Source organism: Phaethon aethereus (genome assembly GCF_964289735.1).
Source record: "Phaethon aethereus genome assembly, chromosome: 4".
Classification (NCBI taxonomy): Eukaryota; Metazoa; Chordata; class Aves; order Phaethontiformes; family Phaethontidae; genus Phaethon; species Phaethon aethereus.
The window spans coordinates 83,640,581-83,663,094 of NC_138578.1; the positions used below are offsets into that span (position 1 = coordinate 83,640,581).

Genomic DNA, 22,514 nt, shown 5'->3' on the forward strand with positions numbered 1-22,514 from the left:
TGTGAGCAAGACGTCTTCCTTCCCCCGCGGTGTTGTTTGGACTCACAGCAGTTGGGATTATCACCCATTGCAGGGTGCAGCTGCCTCTGAGTGCAGAGGCTTCACGGAGCTCCTGGGTAGATTTTTAAGATCTTTTCGTCCTGAATATGGTGCACAGGTCTGCCTGCTCCTTGCAGGAGGGTAGCATCAGGTCACTTCTCTTTCCATCATGCTGAAAAGCAAACATACTCTGTTTAAGCCCAGAAACAATCTTTCAGGTGAAGAGTGAGGCAAAAATAAATGAAAATGTAATTCTTCCATAACTGACAAGGAAGGTGCATTCAGACACCATCTCCTTGCCTTCCCTTTTGGCTGGTGGGGGGGGAAATTCTGTGGTGTCTTCCAGGCAGGTGGAGTCCAGCTCTTGGGCTGAGGCACTGCAGGAACTGATGCACAGCAGTGCCGGAGCATCCCTGAAGCATTAGTGGTAACCCCAGACCCTAATCCGGGGGCTCCTGGGCAGAAAAATGACCCTCTGGGCAGTGGATGTAGCTGCTCCCTATTACATTGGACCTGGGTTAAATTTCCCCCAGCCGTGCCAACGCCTGGCAGCCGGGATTTTTGACCCACACCACTCTGTGTGGACCGAGCAGCATAGGTGTGGGCATGAGGACCTGTTCTCTATCTGGGCCGAACACATGTCCTGGGACTCCTTATCTCACCTCTGGGTGGAAACAGTGCCGGAGAGTGCTGTGGGCTGCCTGCGCTGTGGGACTCTGGCTCTCCTCTCTCTTCTCAGAGCAGGTGAGCTTTGAGCAACACAGGCACAGAGGATTTAGCTGTGTGGAGCTGACTGAATTTGATAAGTGGGTCCCATCCCCGTAAAAACTGGTGGGAGAGCCAGCAGTGTCACTCTTCAGCTCAACAAGGTGTTAATTGTCCAACCTCCTTGTTCTCCTTAGTCCCCACCCAGTGAAACCCATCAGCGCTGCAGTGCAAGAGGTTTCCAGTGAGAAGAAGCAGCAGCACAGGTCCAGCCTGACAACCGCTCTGAGCAATGGCCTGGAGAAGCTGAAGACAGTCACCACGAGCGGCATCCAGCCTGTGGCCCCATCCTCTCATCCGGAAAAAACAGACTCAAAGAAGTTAAAGGTAGGAACCTACCACTGAGGTGAGCGCTGCATTCCCACCTGCTTGAGATGTTCTACAGTTGGTGACAGAGGTGCAGAAAACTGGTATTGGAGGAGGTAGAATGGAGTCCTGTCACAGTGTGAGTGTAAGCCTGTGTTTTAACCCTGACATCTTTGATCCTGGTTGCCCAGCCTCCCACTGGCCTCCCATTCTCCATGACCTGGCTTCTGGACCTTCTCACCCCATCATTCTTCTCCCATTGCTTGCTTTGGTTTGGGGTTTTTATAGTACAGCGTGTGAGCAAATGCCCGGTTATCCACAAGACCTGAAAAACAGAAGATGTGACGGCTGCCTGATTGAAAGCCCAAAGAGTTTTTTTTTCTCCTAACAGAAGCAGAGAGAAGGTGCTTCCTGGAGCCTTGCTCAAATGCCTCTTGCCTGGCTGTATTTTAAATGCTGGCATGTTGAGGCAAGCAAAATACTTGTGTGATCTGTCTGAGGGCACAGTCCCACAGCGCTGCCTTCTCCTGCCCTTTGTCTACTGCTGCTCTGTTTGCCTCCCCAACTCAACGTGTAAAATGCTGCTGCTGGAGTTCACCTGAGTGGCCTCCCCCAGGGCTCTTGTTCTCTGGGAGCTCCTGTTGCATCTTTCAGCTCTTAATTCTCTTCTCCTGCTGTCATCCAGGCCTGCTGCTGGAGGACTGGGGAAGAGGGAAGTCCCAGAGAGGGGGAGTAGCTAGTGCCAGGCCTCATTACACCAGGCTAATGGGCTCCGTTGTGCCCATGCCCTTAGCTTCTAACTGTTGAGGGAAGGAGGTTTGACACAGTCTTTGGGGCAACACTTAAATGATTCACTCAGCTGGTGGAAGTGCTCAGCAGTCACCTCCAGCCTTATGGAGAGGGCTGCATTGGCCTGGATGTCAGGGCAGTTGTTCTGTCCCCATTATTTTTGGGTGACTGCATGGCACGTGGGAAAGCTGCTTTGCAAAGACACGATGTGAGAGTTGCACAATGTCTCAGGCTCATCAGGTGAGATTTGTGAAGAAGACAGGCATAGAAAATACTGATTGCCTTGGTTGTTGCTGCACCTTGCAAATACTAAAGGGAGCAGCAGTTTTCTTTTGACTCACTGCATGTTCCTCTTGGTTTCTACCACAGGATCCCACCGTACTGGACCAGTCAGCCAAGTATTATCACTTGACCCATGATGAACTCATCCAGCTCTTGCTGCAGAGGGAGAAAGAGCTGAGCAAGAAGGAGGAGCACATCCATGAACTGGAGAACTACATTGACCAGCTGCTGGTGCGCATCATGGAACAGTCTCCCACACTCCTCCAGATCCCGCTGGGGGAAAGCAAGACCAAGTAACCTCTCCCCAGAGACAAGCATCACTTGCCTAGAGCATTTCTCCAATAAACACGCTGCAAACATCCCTGCACTCCCCTATCCTCTTACAGGAGGGCTCCAGTGGCTTCTGTTCGCAGAGTTTAGCAAGAAAGGTTGTCTGCTCCTTCCCAGCCCAAGCTTATCCCAGCTCTGGCTCCAGGGAACTATAGGGTGGTGGGCTCTCATCCACCCTATGGGGAGGAGCAGAGCCCTTCACATGAGGCAGATGCCTCCTTAGGTTCCTGTCGTTGTCACCAAGTGGCCTCTTCTCAGGCACTCATCCTGCCAATGCTTTAAATAGTCCATGGACATCTGAGAGCTGGAAAGCAACCACCTCATCCATGTCTTCATCCTGCTACTGCTGCTCTTCTGCCCACACTCTTCCACATCTCTTTTCTCTGAAGTGGTGTACCCTGGCTGATGGATGGTGTTAAACTGGTTGATGACACCGGGGAATGCTTAAACTCAGTCTACCAGCATGCTATCGTCTGCTGAGCCTGCTCGGCAGGGCAGCTTGGGGAAGGGGCTATGGTTGGTTGCCTCTTTCCCTTCCTGCCCTGTATGTTGTAACCCCAAATGAAGGGTCTCCGTCTGAAGAGCCAGCTCCAATTTGTGCCAGTACCTGACCGTATGGGAGATGCTACACGAGGCGGCAGCGCCGGAGTCGGAGGCCGTAAAGGACTCGAGCCGACGTCACTGCCTGACCATGAGTGGTGCGGATTCCTTCGCTGTGTATATGCAGAATCTTGATGCTGCCTCAGTTACCCAGCTCAAAACTGAACTAACAATGTGGGAGAAGGGCCAGTGATGCTTTGTGCACCATCAGTACTGTAGGAGAACTTCTTGTACACCTCCCAACCCATCACTGGGCTGGCTGGCACCAGTGTGCCCTGGGGGCTCCTGTATGTATAACCCACAGCTGCATTTTCTACTCAATGTTACCCTCCCCCTTTCTTGCGTCCACAGGAATTGCTTTCCACAGCCCTCCACCACTGACTTTGTGTCATCTTTCTCCATGCAACAGGAAAATGCCATCGGGACTGAAGCTTGCGTGCAGGGAAGGATGTCTGACCGCCTAGCCACCTCTGTGCATGACATCCTGTGAGGTCAGACATCCGTCAAACACCTGCAGGCATGCTCTGTCAAAGCTAGCAATTCAGTAATTGTCGTAGACCCCCTTCAAACCAGTACTGGTACCAAACACCACTTGAATCGTATCACATATACGTGCCAGCGTCAGGCCTCTGGCGGTTTGGACCAGCCCGTAGGTGTTGGAGGCCAGCTCTCTCCAGGAGTTGAATGCTTCTTGCTGCTAACTGTTGAGTGACTGTCTAAAGACCTCTGATTTACAAGGTTTAATAACCGTAGATAATGTTAGCCTGAAGCTGGTGAGCAATGCTCCTGGCTGCACCGCAGTACAGCGCAGCTCTTCAGTTGGAGATGCTGCGGAAGGGTATAGAAAGGATGTTGCGCTCTCTCTCGTTCTGCCAGGATTTTGGATAGAGAAGGTGCCTGTGCAGGCGGAGGGTCAGCTGGCATGGGACTTGAGTTGTCTTGACGTGTAAGGCATCTTCTCTTGCCTGTAGATCTCCCAAAGTTACTGTATTCTTTTAAAACTTTCATATTCTTTTCTCCTTACTTGCTTCAATGGATACCATAACTTTCAAAAATTGTGCCTTTTGCAATAGGACGATAGCAGTTTCCTCCCAAAAAAGGCTCCGAAATCCAATTCTCAGTTCAACGCAACCCATCTTGGGCAGCTTTCTCTTCTGTTTGCCTGCTAATCTGAACTAGGTGAGTTTATTTTTAAACGCAGACAGCAGAGCCTTCCCACCCCTGTGTGCAGGTTGCTTTTGGTCTTTGGCAGGAGTTCTGCACAGGCAGCTCATGTGATGTGGGAGGTAGAGATACTAAGACGTGACACTGGGCGAAGAGCAAGCCAAACGTTCCAAGGCAAAATACAGCTGGATAAAGACAGTATTGGGTCATGCTCGAAGGCTGAGGTTGGCAAAGCAGGCTGTCGGGTAAGAGCTATCAGGAGGAAAGGAGATCTGGTGTTGCAGTCATTGACGTTTGGCCATATCTAGTCTGCAGACCATAGTATGAGGAAGATTATTTGTTAACTGGGAAGATAGCAGCTACGAGCCTTTAGTTCCTACCTGCCTTTGCCCCTAGGAGGAGGTAACCTGTGGGTAGAGAAGTGCGAAACCCCATCTTTATGTTACTCCTCCCTGCGTGTGTCTCAGGTGTGGGGACTTTGTTTCTGGTGTAAGACATGAGGGTCTGAGGAAAGGTGTTTCTCCCATTTTAGAAAGTACCAGAAGCCTCTCTCTGCCTTTATAATCAAAAGATGCTGTGGCCTGGGAACTAGGTTCCCTTTCTGGCTGCCTATCTCTTGTGGAGAAGCTCTCCCTTTTACCTGAAAGTGGGCAGGGAGGAGTTGTGGACAGTTAGAAAGCAGTCCAGCATCAGAAGAGCGGTGTGGCGTGGGAAGGAGGGCTGGGAGAAGGTGCAGCCCTGCCGACGGGCAGGGATGCTGAGTGGTGAAGCCTTATGTCAGGAGAGCGTTAGTGAGGCGGAGGCGTAGAGCTGAAATCTCACACGAGAGCCAGGGGCCCACGCTGGCTCTCTGCTCCCCGAAAAATAGCTGCTTCCTGGGACTTCTCCCCCACCAGCGATCGGCGTTGTAGGTGCTCCCCACACATAAGTGCCAATGTTCTTAGCGATCTTGCTGCACCTCCTCCCTGCCTTCTCCCCCTCCTCTTCCATCGCGTTTCACTGCCTCCCTAATCCCCCTTCTGCCTTAGTCAGCTCTGCCTTTTTTTTTTTTTCTCCAAAGCTTGAATGTTTTGCACTTGAGTATATAAAGTAAATCTCAGAGCTACAGCAGGCTGTACCGGGTGTACGGCCTTTTCAGCAATACGTGCTTCCTCCCGTGACCTGCCTCTGGCGCAGCGGAGCAACACGATCCCCCAACTGCTTTCCACCGCAGGAGGCTGCACCGTCTCGGGGGAGGCTAAAGCAAGCAGAGCTAAAACACTCTTGCCTTGACTTTGTGATGTCAAAGCATCTCCAAAGGCCGAGGCGGGGGTATGGCATGGGTACCTTGGCACCACACGTGAAACTACAGGGAAAAAAAAAAAAGCGGTGACGACAGACAAGGATGCCCTGATGTTTCGTGTCTGTCCTCGAGCATTTAGAAGTCCAGAGGTATCTACAAATGATGACTTGTGCTTAGGAAAAGGCATCTTAAAGCTGCTTTTGTCTTTGTTCTGTTTTCTACCTTGCTGTCCTGCAAATGTGTTGTTCCCCCCCACCATCATACGATTTTTCTTCTTTGCATAAGAGCAAGCAAGCTTGCCTACACCACACGACAGCACTGAAGTCAGAGTCTGTGCAATTTTTTGTTAAAACCTCTAAATTACCAGAGGGTACTGGTACTGAGGACCTAGATGTTTTCCCATATGGGGGGTGGATAAGAAAAAGAAGCTGTGGGGAAATGTTCTCAAGTTGCTCATGTTCCAAATCTCCATCTTTAGTGATTTATTTTCAAAAACGAGAGGAGCAGCACTTCTGGTCAGCATGCAGGGTAACACCCTGAGGTCTGTCGCTTTTTGCTGAACCGAGCAGGTAAAAGGCTTTTGATGGGCCAGCAGAGGCTTTTCATTGTTCTAAGCACGGCCATAACAATTACTCTCTGTTTTTCTTTGTGCCTCCTGGTCTCTCTGTCTCTTTCCATGCTTAAGCTGTTCCTCAAGGTCTTCCGCAGGGTGCTGTGGCTCACAGCTGTGCCCTGCTTTTGCTGTCAGCCCAAAACTGGGTTTCTTGCTTTTAAAGAACTCTGGCCAAGTGGTTTATTTTTGCCTTGACAGAGCCTTCTGGCCCAGAGTCATGGGCCAGAAGAACCGCCAAGGTATATCCTTAAACTGGAACAAACCTGAAAGGATGCGGATACCGAAGTGTCACGTAGACTCAGCCTTACGACTTGTCTGTGAAGAAACCGCCGTGTGTTTTTTGTTATAAACCTGGGGTGGAAAAACATCCCAAGATGGGAGATATAAGCATCGGGGTTTTTGGAGTTGTTGATTGCCCTGTACTTCATGTACGCAGGAAGTGGGTTCAGTGTGTTTCATGTTTTAATAGTTGCAACTAATGTTTATAAAGAGCTTGTTATTTACGTTTTAAGCACTTTAAAAAAAAAAAATAAAAGTTGTTCAAGCTGTTCCTAGATACTTCTGATGTATTGACAACAGCGTCTGTGCTGATAGCAGTTGGACAGTGAGTGACATTTATCTGTTTATTTTCTGAAGTAGGATGACGGTGTCCCAACTTCTCCGGCAGCTTTTCCAGCATCATTAACTGTCCCTCAGCGCCTACCGCCCTGCGGTGGCTGTGGGGGGTGATGGTGCTGCAGGATTACCTTGAGTTCCTCTCCGAATATTGCCCCTGCCTCAGTTGACCGGTGCGCCCGCAAGGGTGTAAGCTGATCTTGGCTTTCTTGCATCTACTTTACAATAGTGTTCTGTGCTGAGTGACTGCAGGAGCTCATCTCGGAATCGGATCTGCCCGCAGCTCCCTTACTGCTCGCTGCCGACTTTGCCCCTGCGTAGCGGGAGGCTAAAGGTTGTTATTGCATTCCTGAGGATTTGTGGAAAAAACAGGGGCTGAGCAGAAGACCCAGACCCCAGCCGCACCGTGCTGGAGGAAGAAGAGCTCGCGTTGCACGGTAGACGCTGGAGAGTTCAGCCTCAGGGTCCCTGGTGAGGAAACCCGGCTCCATCGGTGCCGCTGCTCACGGAACGCGCAGCCTTCACTCGCTCCCCTGGGCGCGATGCGCCTGCATGTCTCCCGCTCCGTGCAGCAGCCCTGCTTTGGCACAGGACCGATCCCCAGCCAAGACCTTCGCCTCCAGCTCCTCTGCCTTAATCCCACCCACCTGTTTCACTGCTCAGCTGTTTTCCTTCTCAAGGCCTGCTTCCTTCTTCATTCATGCCTTCTCCTTCAAAAAAATGAACTCCCTTTAAGCTTCAGTAAATGACTTTGCTGCTCCAACAGAAGAGTTTTGTTAGCTCTAATCCCAGTTTATTTTTCATCCAGCTGGATCGCAGGCCGTTACCGCGCTCGGCACCTGTCTGGGGGGATCATGTTAGCCCTGAGAGTCCGACTGGGCTGGGGGGGGAAATGTTTAGTGTGCTGCTCTGCAGGATCAGGGCGCTGAACTGTGACCCTCTGAAAGACTATCCTAAGAAAACTGGAAATTCTTACCCTAAGAACTGGAATCCATCAAGTCAGGAAAAAAAGAAAAGAAGGATTTTAAGACCTTAGTCCTGCTAAAACTGCTGTACATGATTATATTGGGTGTCTCTGCCTGCTTGAAAGCTTAAGCACAGACTTGGGACTGATGCAAATAATTCCTGTCCCTGCAGGAAGAACTGGCTGGGTTTGTTGTTCGAAGCCTGAGTTTTGCTGCCCGCCGCAAGTTTTCTTAAAATCTGGCTTTACAGATGGAAGCCGACAAGAAATGTTCCTGTGAGTTTCTCCCTGAGCCAGCAGGCAGCCCAGCCCCACACCCAGCTGTCACGTGTGGGGTGAGCCCCCCAAATCTCTCCTGGTTTCTAGGGGAGTTTGCTCGATGGCTGGGGGGCTTCTTCATCCCCCCACCAAAATGTAAAGAAACATCAGCGTTGACTTCAGAGACGTTGATCTGGGGAAGTAAATCCCCCCCCCTTTTTCCCCAAACCAGGGAAATGCAAGTTGTCAGTCTAAATGGATCTGGTTAGATTGATATCAGCCAAAGAATTGATATTCTTTCTGGTATTTAACCAAAAAAGTGATAGTCTTATGTCACTCCAAATGTGGTTTTAGATAAACAGATTCTCTCCCCTCTGTTGTTACAAAACATGTAGTGTGTCAACATTAGGGATTGTATCAATTATCTGGCTCTAGCTGTAATGGGAGGGAGGGGGGTTTCCCTTGCGTAGAGACGGAGGGATTTGGGTTATCATCCATATTTATTGGAGAGATCTTGCTGCATTGCGGAGTACAGGATGAAACCTTTAGACAACGAATAGTTGCTTTGTAAAGCATTAGTCACAGCAAAGTAATTTTATTTTTCCTTTTAAGATGGAGTTAGGGCTCCAAGCATTGTTAGACCCTGCCTAGAAGAAAGCAAACCCGAATGACACGCTGTTCTTGGGGATAAAGATTGACATCGTACCACAAGTGGAGGAGGGAGAAGGGCAGTGGTAAAATGTAGCTGCAAGCGCCGTGGTTGTGCTGGGGGGTCAAAAGGAGGTTTAACACATGTGAAATCCTGCCCTGGTCGCACAGCTGGTGCAGCAGGCAGCGAGCGCTCCCCTGTTTGCACTGCAGCCACCTTTAATTAAAGTAAGAAAACCATTAAAGCCAAGGACATGGTACGTGGACAGCAATGGGTACACTCCAGTGAGCAGGATTTGTGGCTGGGCTGGATCTTTGCTCGTCATCTGTCTGTTCCTGAGGAGAGTCACGTTTCCATGCTTGCACCCGAGAGGGGAAAAGGAGAGGCGATGCTGGGTGCCGGCAGCCTGTAACCCTGAGGGAGCGGGTCAGGGCAGCGCAGGAAGGAACGACTTGATTTTAACAGTATCTCTAACGGAAAAGGAACAACAAATGAGAAAAATACCACTTTTCTCTTCTGGTAGAAGCTCCTTCCTCGTGCCGGTGCAAGGAGTAGGTACGTGCGCTTTGGCGTGCTGTCTCGGGGGCGTGTGTTAGCCTCTGCCCCCACGGCAGCTTAAAGCTCCGGTAAAGCGCAGTTCACCTCTTCCCACGTAACCCGAGGGACACCACAGGGCTCCCTGTCAAGAGCATGTGGCCAAGGGGCTGAGGCGGTGAAACAGCGGGCTGTCTGCGACCAGGCAAGGCAGCACGAGGCTCGGGGAATGGCACAAGCTTCCTGCCCGGGCGGCAGCTGGCAGAGCCTCTCGCCCACCGAACGGCCAGCTGCGGTGGGGTGAGAGCTTCAGACACGACCGGAGGTACCATACTTGCAGCAGGCTCTGCGCTGGGCCCCTTTTTCTGCCCCTTTTCTACCCGAAGCTGCAAGGAGATTTGAGATTTTGGTGAAGGGAATGAGTGGTAAATTAGCCTAAACACAGAAATTGGTTTTGGAGATGGAAAGGGAGCAAAAACCAATCGGCACCATATCCGTAAAGCAGAGTAGCAGCATCCCCACAGCAGAACGTTGTGATGTTCGTATTTTTCCCTGTATAGCAAAAAATAAGGGATTTTTTTCCCCCAGGTATATTCTTTAATTCCTCCTTAGATGGAAAATCTGTTTCTGACCTGCTCTGTAACCTGTTGCCTTTACTTCTGCTACGCCAAGTCTTCCTCTTATACCTAGACTGCCTTCCCTGCTTCATCCCCCTCTCCAGTCTATCTCCAGGCCCTTTGCTCTTCCTCAGAGAATTGATCCTAATCCTCCAAACGATTTCACCGGCATTTGAAGGGCCAGACACTTCTTATTCCACTAATCCAGAGAAGAGGATTCTGGAGATCGCTTCATATGCACCCCTTCTGCCCTCAGCCTTGCACGGCGTTGCCTTTATCTCCACAAATCGTAGTACTGAGGGAGCGGACAAGTAAGTCTGCATCCAAGTAAACTTATTATTTCCAGGTTTCCCATTCTTTATTTTTAATCATGTATTTTAAAGGTCAATAGCAATTCTTAGGCTCCCATCAAAGTAAGAATATGTATTTCCACAATGAAATGATGAAATTTGAGGGGTTTTTTTCAGAAGCTTTTGAGCTTTCACCTCTCTATGTGCTATTATTTGCTCAAACAATTTCAGAATTAAGGCAAACGACTGCTTTCCACCTCATGTTCCTGTGTATCCTCTATCACCATCTACATTCTGGCCGCTGTGTCAGTGTCACTGAGAAAATGGCGTTTGCATTCAAAAAGGGAAGAACATTTTGGAGGAGGAAGATGAAGAGGAGGAGGAGGAAGAACTGGGTGGAGTTAAGGCAATTTGGGGTGGGAAAAGGGAACTGGGGCAGAACTAGGCAGAGTTAAGGGGGGTGTGGGGGGATCAGAGTGGGAATAGGCAGAGTTAAGGGGGGTGTGGGGGGATCAGAGTGGGAATAGGCAGAGTTAAGGGGGGTTTGGGGGGATCAGAGTGGGAATAGGCAGACTTAAGGGGATTTGGGGGCATGTGGGGGAATTTGGCAGTCCCTCATGAAGTGGCCAGAAACGTGCACCACGAGGCGTGCGTGCTTTTAGAGTGGGAAGAAGGGAGCTCTGTCATGGCTGGTTACCTCAGACATCTCTGTTAATTGCTCAATTCAGCCGTTACTTCACAAAAAAGGAGAACAGACAGGGAGAAGTGGCAGTCGAGGCACGGGAAGACTCATGGACACTGTGCGTGGCGGAGCCCTGACACCGTGCAGGACCATCCTGTGCTGGAGCAGTAGGGGGGCCCTGCTCTACCCAAACCCTTTGGCCGCTGGCTCAGGGCCTCACGCTCCCCTCAAGCGGTGGCAGCCTGGGCAGGGGGAGACAGCCCACGGCCCAGCCCTGCGGCATATGGGACGGGGGCACCTCGTACAACCCCTCCGGCCCGAGGAGAGGCCCCTCTACTGCTGGCCCCGACTCCCTCCTGGCACTCCCCTCAGCTTCCCGCCAAAACCACGTTTCCCGTCGTGCTCCGGGTCCCGCCCTGCTGCGGACTCCACTTCCCATGCTGCCCCGCGCCGCCGCGCCCTCCCCATTGGCTGGCAGGGGCGGGGCCACCCTGTCCCAGCATCCCCCTCTCTCCCTCCGCTCGGACTCCGCCTCCCGCGAGGTGCCGGGCGGCGGCGGACTCCATCTCCCGGCGTGCCACGCGGGAGCTGCGGTGGGTCGCGGCCAATCAGCGCAGCGGCGCCGCAAGGGGCGGGGCCGGCGGCGGAGGAGGCTGTTTAAAGTGGCGCTTGCGGCGCGCGAAGGGGATGGCGGAACCGGTGGACTATCCCCCGTTCCAGCTGGGGAAACCCCGCTTCGAGCAGGTACCGCCGCCGGGCGAGGGGGCGGGGGGAGGGCGAGGGCGGGACAGGGGGCGGTGGCGGGAGCTGCACCCGCCGCCCCGCGCGGCGTTTCCCCCCCCGCCATGAGGAGAGACCCCTTTCTCCCCGCGCCTCTCCCCTCGCCTTCTCCCAGGACGGTGGCTGATTGGTGCGCAGCCCCCCTGCTGTTGGGCTGCGCGGTTGTCACTCAGAGCCACCGCCCCCCGCCCCGCGGCGGCTCCCGCGGCGGGCGCTGATTGGCGCGTCCCGCCGTGCCCCTGTGGCTCCAGGCGGGAGCATGAAGCTTCAGGTCCACCGGTTCGAGCCCCGAGGCCGCCGCCCAGGGTACCGGGGCTGGGCAGGGGTCCCGGGTGCCAGCACACGGCGTGGGTTGTCCATCCCCCCGCCCTGGTAGGACAGTGCGAGGGCTGGGCCCTGCCCCGGCGGGGGAGGCGGCGAGCCCAAGGTTGCAGGGAGGTGAGGAGCTGCTCCGGGAGGGAGCGGGGCCTCCAGGGCAGGGCCCGGGGCAGAAGCGGTTCCTGATGGGCACAGGGTGGTCGTGGGAGCCAGGGCTGCTCCCGGGTGGGCGCTTCGGCCACCTCACAAGAGGCTGTCCGTACTGTGGGCTCGTGTTGCCCCTCGTCGCCTCTGCGGTGTCTGGCAGTGGCTGGGCAGGGACTGAGGCTCGTGAAATGGTGTCGTGTGGGGTGTCTGTGGTGGCCACCGAGGAAACGTGGTTTGAGACGACACTCGAGGTGAGGAGGTGGCACCCACGCGGCGTGGCTGCCCCGTCCGTCGTACCCGATGACTGGGGAATGGCGAGGGAGGCCTGCAGCCCCACAGCAGCCGTCCCCGGGCAAGGAGAGCCAGTGCAGGGGTTGGAGCAGCTCGTCCCCGCTGCTGCCTTCCACAGCCTCTGTTCACGAGCCCTTGCCGGGGTCCCCGCTGTGGCACAGCTGACAAAGACCACACTTTGTTTTTGTGGAGCCATGACGGGCTTCTGATATGGCTGGCAAAGTTCATAAAACCTCCTTCCGTTGCTCTTGAGCTGGGTAAGACCCCTCTGGAAAGGACCAAGCCACTGCAATTACCAAATCAAGAATGAGTACCAGGAGTCTACTCCTTAATGGGTGTGTGTCCCCCCTCCCGCTGCTGGGGCAACCTCCAAGGAGACTCTCATCCTGCCATCAACACGAAATCTGTATGGGCCCGCTATTTGCCAGCCGCCTGACTTGCTAACTGCAGCTCTCAGAGCTTGGCTTGACTGAAGCCACCCGTTTGGGTTGCCGAGAAGTCCAGTTGCTGATTTCCCGGGGGGGGCCAGCTCCCGGGTGGTGGATCTGCACGTCTCTTCCCTCTCTGTCTTATCCCTGCTCGAGAGGTTATGGGGAGACCTCCTCGGAGCGACGGGTCCCCCGCAGCAAGGAAGGGGTGACTTCCCCGCGCCGGGAGCCTGCTCGGCTGTGTGAGCTGAGGGATGCTCAGGCTGGGGAGACGGAGCTTTTTAATAAGGAGAGGAGGAGGAGACGCTACTCCCTTCTAGACACCACAGATGATTCGAGGCACACTTGGCAGCAAGTCAGGCACAGAATCGGTGCGTTCTGTTCATTAAGGAGCGACTGTCACTTGTAGCAACATTTAGAAAACGTTTCGAGGGGTATGGCAGGATGTTAATGATTGCATGCGCGTTTGAGTAGAGACGTCCTCTCTCCTCACTGCCAGTCCTGGGAGATGAGCCGGGTGCACTTACACCGCAGCCCGGATCCGGGGTGAGGGTTGCCCTTCAGTGAAAGCACCCTTGGACTGGATGGTTCAGGGGTGCTTTGCCGGAGGGCTGCACTGAGCATTGGAAATCCGTCCCCCCTCTCTTCTAGAGGGATTTTATTCCTTTCCTGTAAAATCTCCTGCAAAGCAGCGTGGAGGTCCGGTGGGAGCTGATGGGTGCGTTGTGGTGCCGGTGTCCTGCCAGCTCTCACCCCGCGCTCCCCTGCTTTCTCTTGCTCTCTCTGCCCACGTACGGAGCATGGCTGGACAGCCCAGCTTGGGCGCCAGCAGCGTTGGGTCGCAGAGCCAAGAGAGGCTCGACTGTCACTGCGGGTTAGAGTGCCCGGACGGATCCTGCTGTCGGCTCTGCTCGGGCTGGGACGCGGCAGCCAGCCCCATCAGCGCTGCAGCCACGTGCCTGCTGCCATCGCACGACCCGGCAGAGCCGAGGTCCTTCATCTCAGGGTCAGACAGTTACGGCTGTTTATTTCCCCCATCTTGACCTTGGTGTTTGCTACCAACCTTCAGTTTCCAGTGCTGAGGAGGAACGCCTACGTGAGCCCGTGGGATCAGCAGACCTTAAACACCACGACCCTTTTCTATCAGCTGTTCAGTGCGTTTCCCCTGCAGCTCTCTGCCTTTCCCATTCTTCCGGTGGCAAGGTTTTATCTGTTTATAAGATCTCGGCTCTAGTGGTCCAGCTGACAAAGGATGCCTTACTTGTTTTGGAAAGGATTAGTGACGCTTCGGGTGGTTGTTTCAATTCTAGACGTAGCCCTGTGTGATGACAGCATTTATTTTTCCTCTGAAACGCTGGCTGGGAGAAGGTCTGGGGCTATTTGAGGGTAGGTTTGACTAAAACTGGGGCTGGGAGAGATGCAGTGAGCTGTGCTGAGCATCTTTATCCCTGTGGGAGAAAACAAGGAGAAGTTGTGTGTTAGGAACAAAAACCTTGGAGAGCAGACTCGGCTGCCTGGGGATTTGGTTCAGAGGAGATGCAGTGGTTTCCTTCCCCCACCGTGACCCAGAGCCCCCGGAAAGTGGCTGAGCAGAATTTAGGACAGCAGGCGGGAGACGTCCATCCCCAGCACTATCTCTGGAGGTTATTAAATTCCCCTTTTCCCATCCCTTGTTTTGCAGTTTGCTTGTTCTCAATCTTTGGGCAAGCGGCATTCTGTCAAGCCACCTTTTTTTGTTGTTTTTTTTTGTTTGTTTCTGTGCTGGAAAGAGCCTCTGCCTCCTAATGGAAGCAGGCTATTTTTAGGTAAAAGAAGAAATGAGGACATTAGGCTTGAGAATGTGTGATAAGGACTTAATTTTCTGATTAGTAGTTCTAATTTGTTAGGCATACTCCTGTGTTTTGTTTGTTTGTTTGTTTTTAAAAAGGATTTGCTAAGTGCTCCCTCTTTTAGAGCCAAAGTGCTAAATGTGAGTTCCCAGTGCTGTGGAGTCTTTGCCTGTAGCCCAAGTATCTACCCTGGGCAAAAGAAATGCATTTTTTTTCTATCAGGAGAGCTGAAGAAACCTTTCTAGCAAGGGTCTAAATAAGGTGTGGGTGCAGCTGGCTGCTAACCAGGGGTGTTAACTGCTGGAGGAAGATAGTGCCAGCTAAACTGGCACTGTTTTTATTGGGGTTAGCCCTCTAAAAAGTAACACGAGGTTGTCTGGGCTAGTGCAGGAGGACTGCAAGCATGGGGGAAACCAAACAAGAAGTGAGCTGACTTCCTTCACAGGTGAAGCCAAGGGTGGTCATCTCGACAAGCAGAACTCACGAGCATGCCTTGTCCTCTTTGCGAAGTAAGAAATAATAAAAATGAGAAGTCACAGATCTTGGATCCTTCGGAGGAAGTAGAGGGAAATAGAGGGGAATAAACCCAAACCAGAACCATAAACATCTTTTATCCCTTGAACAGCTCAGCGTGTATGTATGATCATGGAGAACATGATGTGCTTAGGATGTTTTATTCTGTTGGCCAACGATGCCATTTCTATGACTCTGATATTAACAGCATCATTAGAGATGTGCTGTTGTCAGAGCTTGACCTTGCAGATATTTTAAATGTTGGAACTCAACACATGCTCATCTCAGAAATGTCTTATAAGGACATTAGTGCTAAAAATCATTATTTCCTGCTCTTTGTATACTTTAATCTGGTAAGTTTAAAGCACCACCAGCATTTATTACCCCCCGTAGCAAAACCACATGCCTCCTATGTCCAAGATAACCCTTGCAATAACCCACAGATAACGACACTGTTGGTTAGAAGTGCCTCTCAGGAGCTTCATGGCTTGCTGCTTGCATACTGGGATTGCTGGTACAGGCAGCCGGAGGAACCAGAGCTGTATTCTAACTGCATAAAGTTAATGCAGAAGTTTCTACTTGTGCTGCTCAGTGTAATGTTATTTTTCACTTTTTTTAAAGTGAATGAAACTCCTCTCTCCTATAGGGCCATCATTTTGGGGAAGGGATTTTCTTAAAAGGCTGTGGAAGAATGTTTAAGGTTGGTTCACAACTGCTTTAACTCTTGTGTGTGTGCAGGTCCAGCCCAGTGTGTACAAGCTGCTTGAGATGAGGTTGGCGTATGCTAAATGGTGTTTGCTGTCACCAAACCTGGCTTTCTCAGCCGTGAAGATGGGCTGACCCCAGTTATCCTACGCAATCTATTGCGTCCTGCAAGCACACACTTAAAGATGAATTGCAGAGGAGAAGAGGAAATACAGACACCTTTGGGTCTGATGTCTTAACTTCACAGAACCGACCAAAAAAGCCATCCATTGGCTTTTTTACATCTCTATCAGCCAGGATTGGATTTTAAACAAGGAGTTTATTTGTTTGCATCTTGTGCTACAAAGTGTAAACCCCTGCTACTCCACGTAATGCCCATGAAAGGTTTCCATGTCATGTCCCATCTGTGTTCACAAGCAGATCTGTCACTGTGGGTAACCGAAGTTACTGAGATGCGGGAGCTACTCCCATACACACTCTTGGCCCTTTAATATTGTACAGTGGAATTGAAAATATCGAAGTCCTGAGAGTCTGTAGCTTTAGCCTAAACTTGTAATTGGGGTGGACCACAAGCATGTATGTGTGTTACACAGCTCTGGTGTCCGCCCATACCTTGCCAGAGTCCTGTTGCTCAATGGCTTGAATTTTCTTGATTTTGTTTGGTTTAGCTTAAAACTCTTCCTAATTAGGGAAGATAAAGCTGATATAAGCCTGATTTATTATTATTTTTTTTTTTCTTAGCTCAACACCCCCCCCCACCCCCAAAACTGCATGCTTTTTGCTCTGGCTTAATTAAATTCTTTTTAAAATCACATTGTAATTAAATTGGTAAAGTTGTGCATATCTCCCGTTCTTCCCAGGGCTGCCCAGCATACTCTTTCAAGGAATACTGACCCTCTTTAAGGTGATAAACAAGTGCTTGCTCGTGGTCACTTACAACTCTCTCGCTGCCCTTCTTCAAACTTCTTGAGCTTGGAAGGAGCAGTTTCCTTCTAGCTCTTGTCTCCAAGTCAGCTGCATCTTGCGTGACCTGCAGCACAGCCACTTCAGTGAGCTGGAGCCGCAATGTACTCCTGTGCTCGCTATGAACTGCTGTGCCGTGTGAGGGAATTAATATTCCCAGTCGCTCTGCTGCACTTCATCTTGCTTGCAGGCTGGTGAGAAGTGATCCCAAAATAGATGCGATTAATCACAGGAAATTTGTGTAATTCAGGTTTTTTTTTCCAGATAACTGTTTACTACAACAGATGTTACAGGAATAAAATGGCAAAAAAACCCACAGATGGATATTTGGGAACTGAAGGTCAAACTTCTGGGCATCTTGCATGAGTATGATGGTCAGAGCTGGAAATGATCCTATTAAAAAGGAACCATCTTGGAATTCTCACTTAAATCTGGGTTTGGTTGACTGCAGTGTGCTGTAGGACTGCTGCTGTGCTGGTGCACCCAGCAGTGCCTGGCTGTTCCTGTGCGCCGGGGCTTGGTCCTCCCGTCCCGTTCGCTTGTCCTAACAACTGTTGGTTTGGTGCGGAGTTGGTGTGTCAAGTTCAAACCTTGGAGGGAGGTGGAAATACCTTGCTTTCCCCATATTAGATGATAATGGGCATGAAAGGATGGAGGAGAGAAAGGGTCAGGAGGAGGTATGGGAAAACAAAGTTCATGTATGATGTACAGCAAAAGAAGACGTGCTGGAACAGTGAATAACACTGTTTTAGCACTGAAATGGCATTTAAAAGGCAAATAAAATAAAATTCCCTTTTCTAAAAATTTGCAACGATGAATTAGTGAATCAGCATGTGTTTGCCCGAGCCTGGGACAAGGCAGTAGCTGCCGGGAGAAGCGCTGAGCCGTGCCTTGGCCGTCTGAGTTGCAGGAATAACACGATGCTCCATTGTGACGACCTGCAGAAAGTCGTTCCCTAAGTATAAGGTTTTACAATATGGACTGTGAGCAAGTACCTGCCACGAAGCTTGGCCTTTCCCTGCTTGTCCTGCACCCCAGGAACTTGTTTTATCACCATTTTGCTGAGATAATTCCGTTGCGTACAAGAGCACCAGCGGCTTCGTGTATCCTAAAGCCCTCTAACAGAGCTTAAGAAGAAAGCCGTTGTAACCCAGGGCAGTAAATGCTTGTTAGTAATGGAACTTTAAGCATTTACAGAAGAAAAGTATAAAAACTAGAAACTGCAATATTGTGCTTCACCTGAGGTCAGTCTCTTGTTTTTCCAAGGCTGAGGCTTTCAGTGAGGCACCTCTTTACTGTAGAAACCCCAGTACGATGTGGCAGTGTCTGATCTGATCTAGATTAACACCAAATTTTAAATAACTTTTTTTGATCATAAAGAGAAAGGAATAGGAAAAATGTCTCTGTAACAGGTTTCTGAATTTATTTCTTCCAACAGTTTAAAATTAGCTTCTTCACAAGGGGCTTCTCCATTCCTCTTAGCAGAGCCAAAAGGTCCTGTGAGAAAACCGAGGTCAGGTCAGTGCCTGCGCGATCACGTGGCTTTACCTGGTGCTCTGGAGTGCAGCAAAGGCAACCGGTAATGTGCAGTGCCATCATACAGTGTAGGCAAATAACTTGGGCGTTGGGTGTATTTTAAGCTGAAAGAACTTTGTTAGGTTTCTATATATTTATTTCTCGTCACTTTTATTCGCGGTCAAACACGATACTCCCATCACGCAAAGCACTGTGGTGCTCAGTGAAGCCCGAGTGCAAGCAAGGAATGTAAAATGTCAGTGTGTAAATGAAAGTAAAGGTGTTCAGGGCGGTCTCTGGGTTGAGTCCTCATAGCCCCATGGTGGGAACCATTTTTTTTTAGTTCATTAGAGCCAAAGAAGCCCTTCTTGAAGGCTTCTTGTCTGTGGTCAGTCTGCAAAACAGTCTGTTGTATTTTGGCTATTGATTCCTTACTGATCCTGTAGAAACTTGGTATTTGTAGGAAAGTATTTGAATTGGGATTGGTGAGCAAAATCCTGATCTGTTCTGTGAGTTCAGTTTTGTGGTTATGTTCACGAAGGCATCTTGAGTTGCAGTTGAGGTGCAACAGTTGGATCTGATTTAATTTGCCTCTAAATTTCTGAATGATGAGGATTTGGTTTTTTTTTTTTTGCCTTTTGTTTTGCATGTAGCTCTGTGAAAAAAAATACCAATCTTTAATTAAAAAAACTCTGATGGCTTCTAGTCAGGAGACTAAACCCAGGAAGCAGGAGCTGACCTGGATGATGGAAAGGCAACCAGCAAGGTCTAGCAGTGAAGCAGCTTTCCATAGTCACCTGAAAAGGAAAAACACAAAGACCCATGGCTGGTTGGCAGCAAAAACAGCAGATTTTTTTTTACTCAGGGGCTATACAGTCGTGATAAATACACTGCTGCTTAGGAGGGCTGAGCCGTTACGGTGTTTAGATGCAGCCTCAAGAAGACAACTTTGATCTTGGTTTGAATTTGGTTCCATTTTATGTGGTTCTCAGAGAGACCACAGAAAGAGAACTTTGGCTGTGGAAAAATGAGGTTCTAATTCATCAACAGTTTTAAAAAAAACAACCCAAAATGACAAAACCTGTTCAAACTCATACTCCTCTACTTTTTTCATGAAACAAGGTATGGCACCGTGAATTGACTGCAAGTTGTTTTAGATGTAGAACTGGGGGTTTCCACCCATCCCACTCTGCCAATCATCTTGCTTCATGTTGCTCTCCCCCATCCCAGGCTGAGCTTTATTTGCTTCTTTTCCCCTGGCTTTTTTGACTGCAAGCAAGCCCAGCTTGCGTGCGCATGAGGGGGAGAAGGGGAATGGGGAAAGTGCTTTTTTACCAATTAGAATTTTTTTTTTCCAGTTGCTTGATTAACAAAGCTTCTCTCTTTGAAATCTTGGCCTGGACGTGGGAGTGTATGAGGTTTAATGCATTCGCCTTGTTTGAAGAAACTTGGACTAGAGGCAGCAGAGCGAGAAGTTTGTTAATGGCTTGTCTTCTGCTGTGCTGTCCCGTGGTGGTGGTGAGGGATGCTGAGCTGACCTGTGAGCATGCTGAGACGAGCAGGATGCGTTAAAGGATAACTCACTGTCATGGGACTGCGGCTCAGCCTATTTCTTGGGATCTGGGAAAGAGCACAGGCGGATTTTGGCTTCAGTTGCTGTGACGGAGATTGATCCTCAGGGTGACAGTAGTCCTTCTGCTGGAAAGGTTGGGTGGTGGTTGAGCACCAGAATCCCCTTCGTGGTAGACTTTTAAGAGGGGTTTTTTCACTTCCAGGTGGCTCATAAGAGCAACAAAGAAAAGTGTGTTTATGTGATTGCATCTTAGTGAGCTCCTGGTAATGCAGAAAGTAAGTGGCAACCACAGTCGATGAGGAGCCTGTGGGTCTTGTTGCTTGCCTCACAGGAGGGAGGATGGACTCAAGCTCGGGTCTCCCCACCTGGTCTCTTTCTGCATCCCTGATGGTCAAAGATATTCTTGAGAACTGGCCTCTGCCTTGTGTTTCCGCCCAGGGGAGAAGTAGATGTGTGCTCCCGTTGTCCTTTCTTTGAAGTAGCAGTAGCAAGAGGGTAATTTCTTTATTCTTTTAAAAGTGGGATGAAAGAAGCAAGCACTGAAATAGTTCTGTCTGCTGGCAGACAAGCAGTTGGCCCTAGGTGACCTTGTACCATGAAGTGCCTTGTGGTATCTGAGAAAAGGATGCTTTGGCCATCACCTCCTAGCAAGCCCACAGCACAGTGCCTGCTACTTGTCCATGTTCATTTTCTTTTTCTTTTCTCCTAGCCTAGCCTGTATATTCAGACTTTTTTTCCCCAGGAAGAAGGCTAGGAGGATAAAGCAATTTTGCTTCTTGAAGAAAATTTTCAGAAGGCCCCAAGACTTTTTCATACAGATCTTTTTTCATGAGACTGGAAAAGCACTTCTTCCCTTAATGGGTTGCAGCATGTCTGGTTGGTTTTGTTTGTACTTGTACTTAAAAGTATGAGTGTTGGCTGTAAGTATTTGAAGGAATGGTCAGCAGGTCTGCATGGTAGAATTGGCTTTTTTATTTTTACTTTTTTTGCTCTGAACCTTACTGTGTAGTTCCATGGGAGCCTGGGTGAGGGCTGTTGTCCTGATCCCGCTCGAATGGTCCTGCCCTTGCCCTGGGGCTTGTCTGACTGCAGAATGAACAGGTTTGGGCAACACCACCACCTGAAAATGAATCCCTCCTTTAAGGATTAGACTTTTGGCACTCTTAGCTCCTTGATCAGATGGTTGCATTGTCGGGTGAGTGTCGGCGCTGGCGCAGGGCAGGAGAGGAAGACGCGGCGTGGGAACGGGACTGGGGCAGGATGGGTTTGAGCTGAGGAAACGTGTCCTTAGCTGGATGTCACTGAGGTTGCACCAGGCAAGGAACAGAGCAGGAGACCAGTGCTGTACCTGAGCCAAACAATGACCCTGGGCTATGGGACTGGCTCCCTGAGAGCCTCTGCAGCTTTGCAAATTTAAATCTGTACTTCTAAAATAACATTTATATCATGCACATTTGAACTTATGCTCTTGTTCCCCCTTCCTTGTGCTTTGTCCTGTCATTTACATCTTTGCAAAGTGGCTGTAAAATACTGAAGTTCTATTTAATACTGTTTTCTCACTGTGTAATGCAACGATTAAGGCAGTGGAGAAGTCGAGGCCACTTAAATTTAAAAATTCCCCCCTGTCCCTTATATTCTTTTTTAAAACATGTACTTAAAACCGCTCTGAGTTCTCTTATTCAGCGTTGAGCTAGTGCAAAAGGATGGGCAGTGGGAGAGGGGTGAAGGTAGGCGTGAGCGCTCGGGATAACGTGACGAGGGACCAAGTGAGTCATGCCTTAGTCATGTCCCTCCCTGCACCCCTGGCAAGCATCGGGCAGTAGTGATGTGGAGGACAGTGGCATCTGCAGAGATCTTTATACTGAAAATAAAAGTAAAGCAGCAAAATGTCAAGCTCGCAAAAGCTAGAAAGTACCAGAATTAGTGTTAATTAAATCAATGCTAATTAAAAACCACTGGGCTTTTTTTCTGAAGTTATGTGAAGCTATTTTGTGTAGTTGTGGGTTTTTCTTTTTTTAGTGCAGAACACGGAAAAATAACAGCAGAGAGTTTTGTAGGCAGCTGAGAACAGGGTGTTGCAACGCGAGGTGGTGGACAGCAGCGTTGCTGGGAACTGCCATTAGAGAGGGATTTCTGCCTTAATAAGTAGGCAATAGTATTGGTATTTCTCTGTGCTTGATGGATTCAGCAGAGAAGAACCAGCATGTTTCATAAAATGATGCCAGGCTGTGATTAAATGCCATTCTCCCTGCTTTATCCATATTCCAGTCCTTTATTTATAGCACGCTTCTGCATTGCAAACACAAAAAGAGATTTGCCTGCGCGTGGCTGGAGAGCACCCAGGGCAAAGGGATCCCAATATTTAAGAGCACCTGGAGGTCCATGACCTGTGTCCTTTCTGCATCTGCAATGGGCTGCAAATTCTTGGTGCAAATTCTGCTGTGGAGAAGCCACAGGAGAGAGAAAGCAGCCGCTGGACCAGGCTGCCCCATGTCCGATTGTCCTTGCTGATGTCCGGATGAGAGTTTAGGCTGCACTAAGGCAGCTCTGACAGTCAGCCTACATCTGCATGCTGATGAAAGAATCCAGACCGATGTTTGAGTGATGATGTACATGTATCCTAAGTGCTTATAATACAGCAATATTTCATGGTCCGGTGCTTTGGGCTTGCCT

The 22,514-nt window shown here is 50.1% G+C and overlaps 2 protein-coding genes across 2 annotated transcripts in view; both read left to right on the plus strand.

Annotated features, from left to right (window-relative positions):
* Positions 1 to 2,478, plus strand: part of RAB11FIP5 (RAB11 family interacting protein 5) — a gene marked incomplete at both ends in the record, with an annotated part of 38,869 nt that extends 36,391 nt beyond the window's left edge. The window contains 2 exons of the mRNA XM_081998724.1: positions 942 to 1,131; positions 2,269 to 2,478. Of these exons, the coding sequence (XP_081854850.1) occupies positions 942 to 1,131; positions 2,269 to 2,478 (400 nt within the window). The remainder of the gene's footprint in view (positions 1 to 941; positions 1,132 to 2,268) is intronic.
* An 8,988-nt stretch (positions 2,479 to 11,466) lies between these two features.
* Positions 11,467 to 22,514, plus strand: part of SFXN5 (sideroflexin 5) — a gene marked incomplete at both ends in the record, with an annotated part of 102,266 nt that continues 91,218 nt past the window's right edge. The window contains one exon of the mRNA XM_081999516.1: positions 11,467 to 11,523. Coding sequence (XP_081855642.1) covers positions 11,467 to 11,523 — 57 coding nt within the window. The remainder of the gene's footprint in view (positions 11,524 to 22,514) is intronic.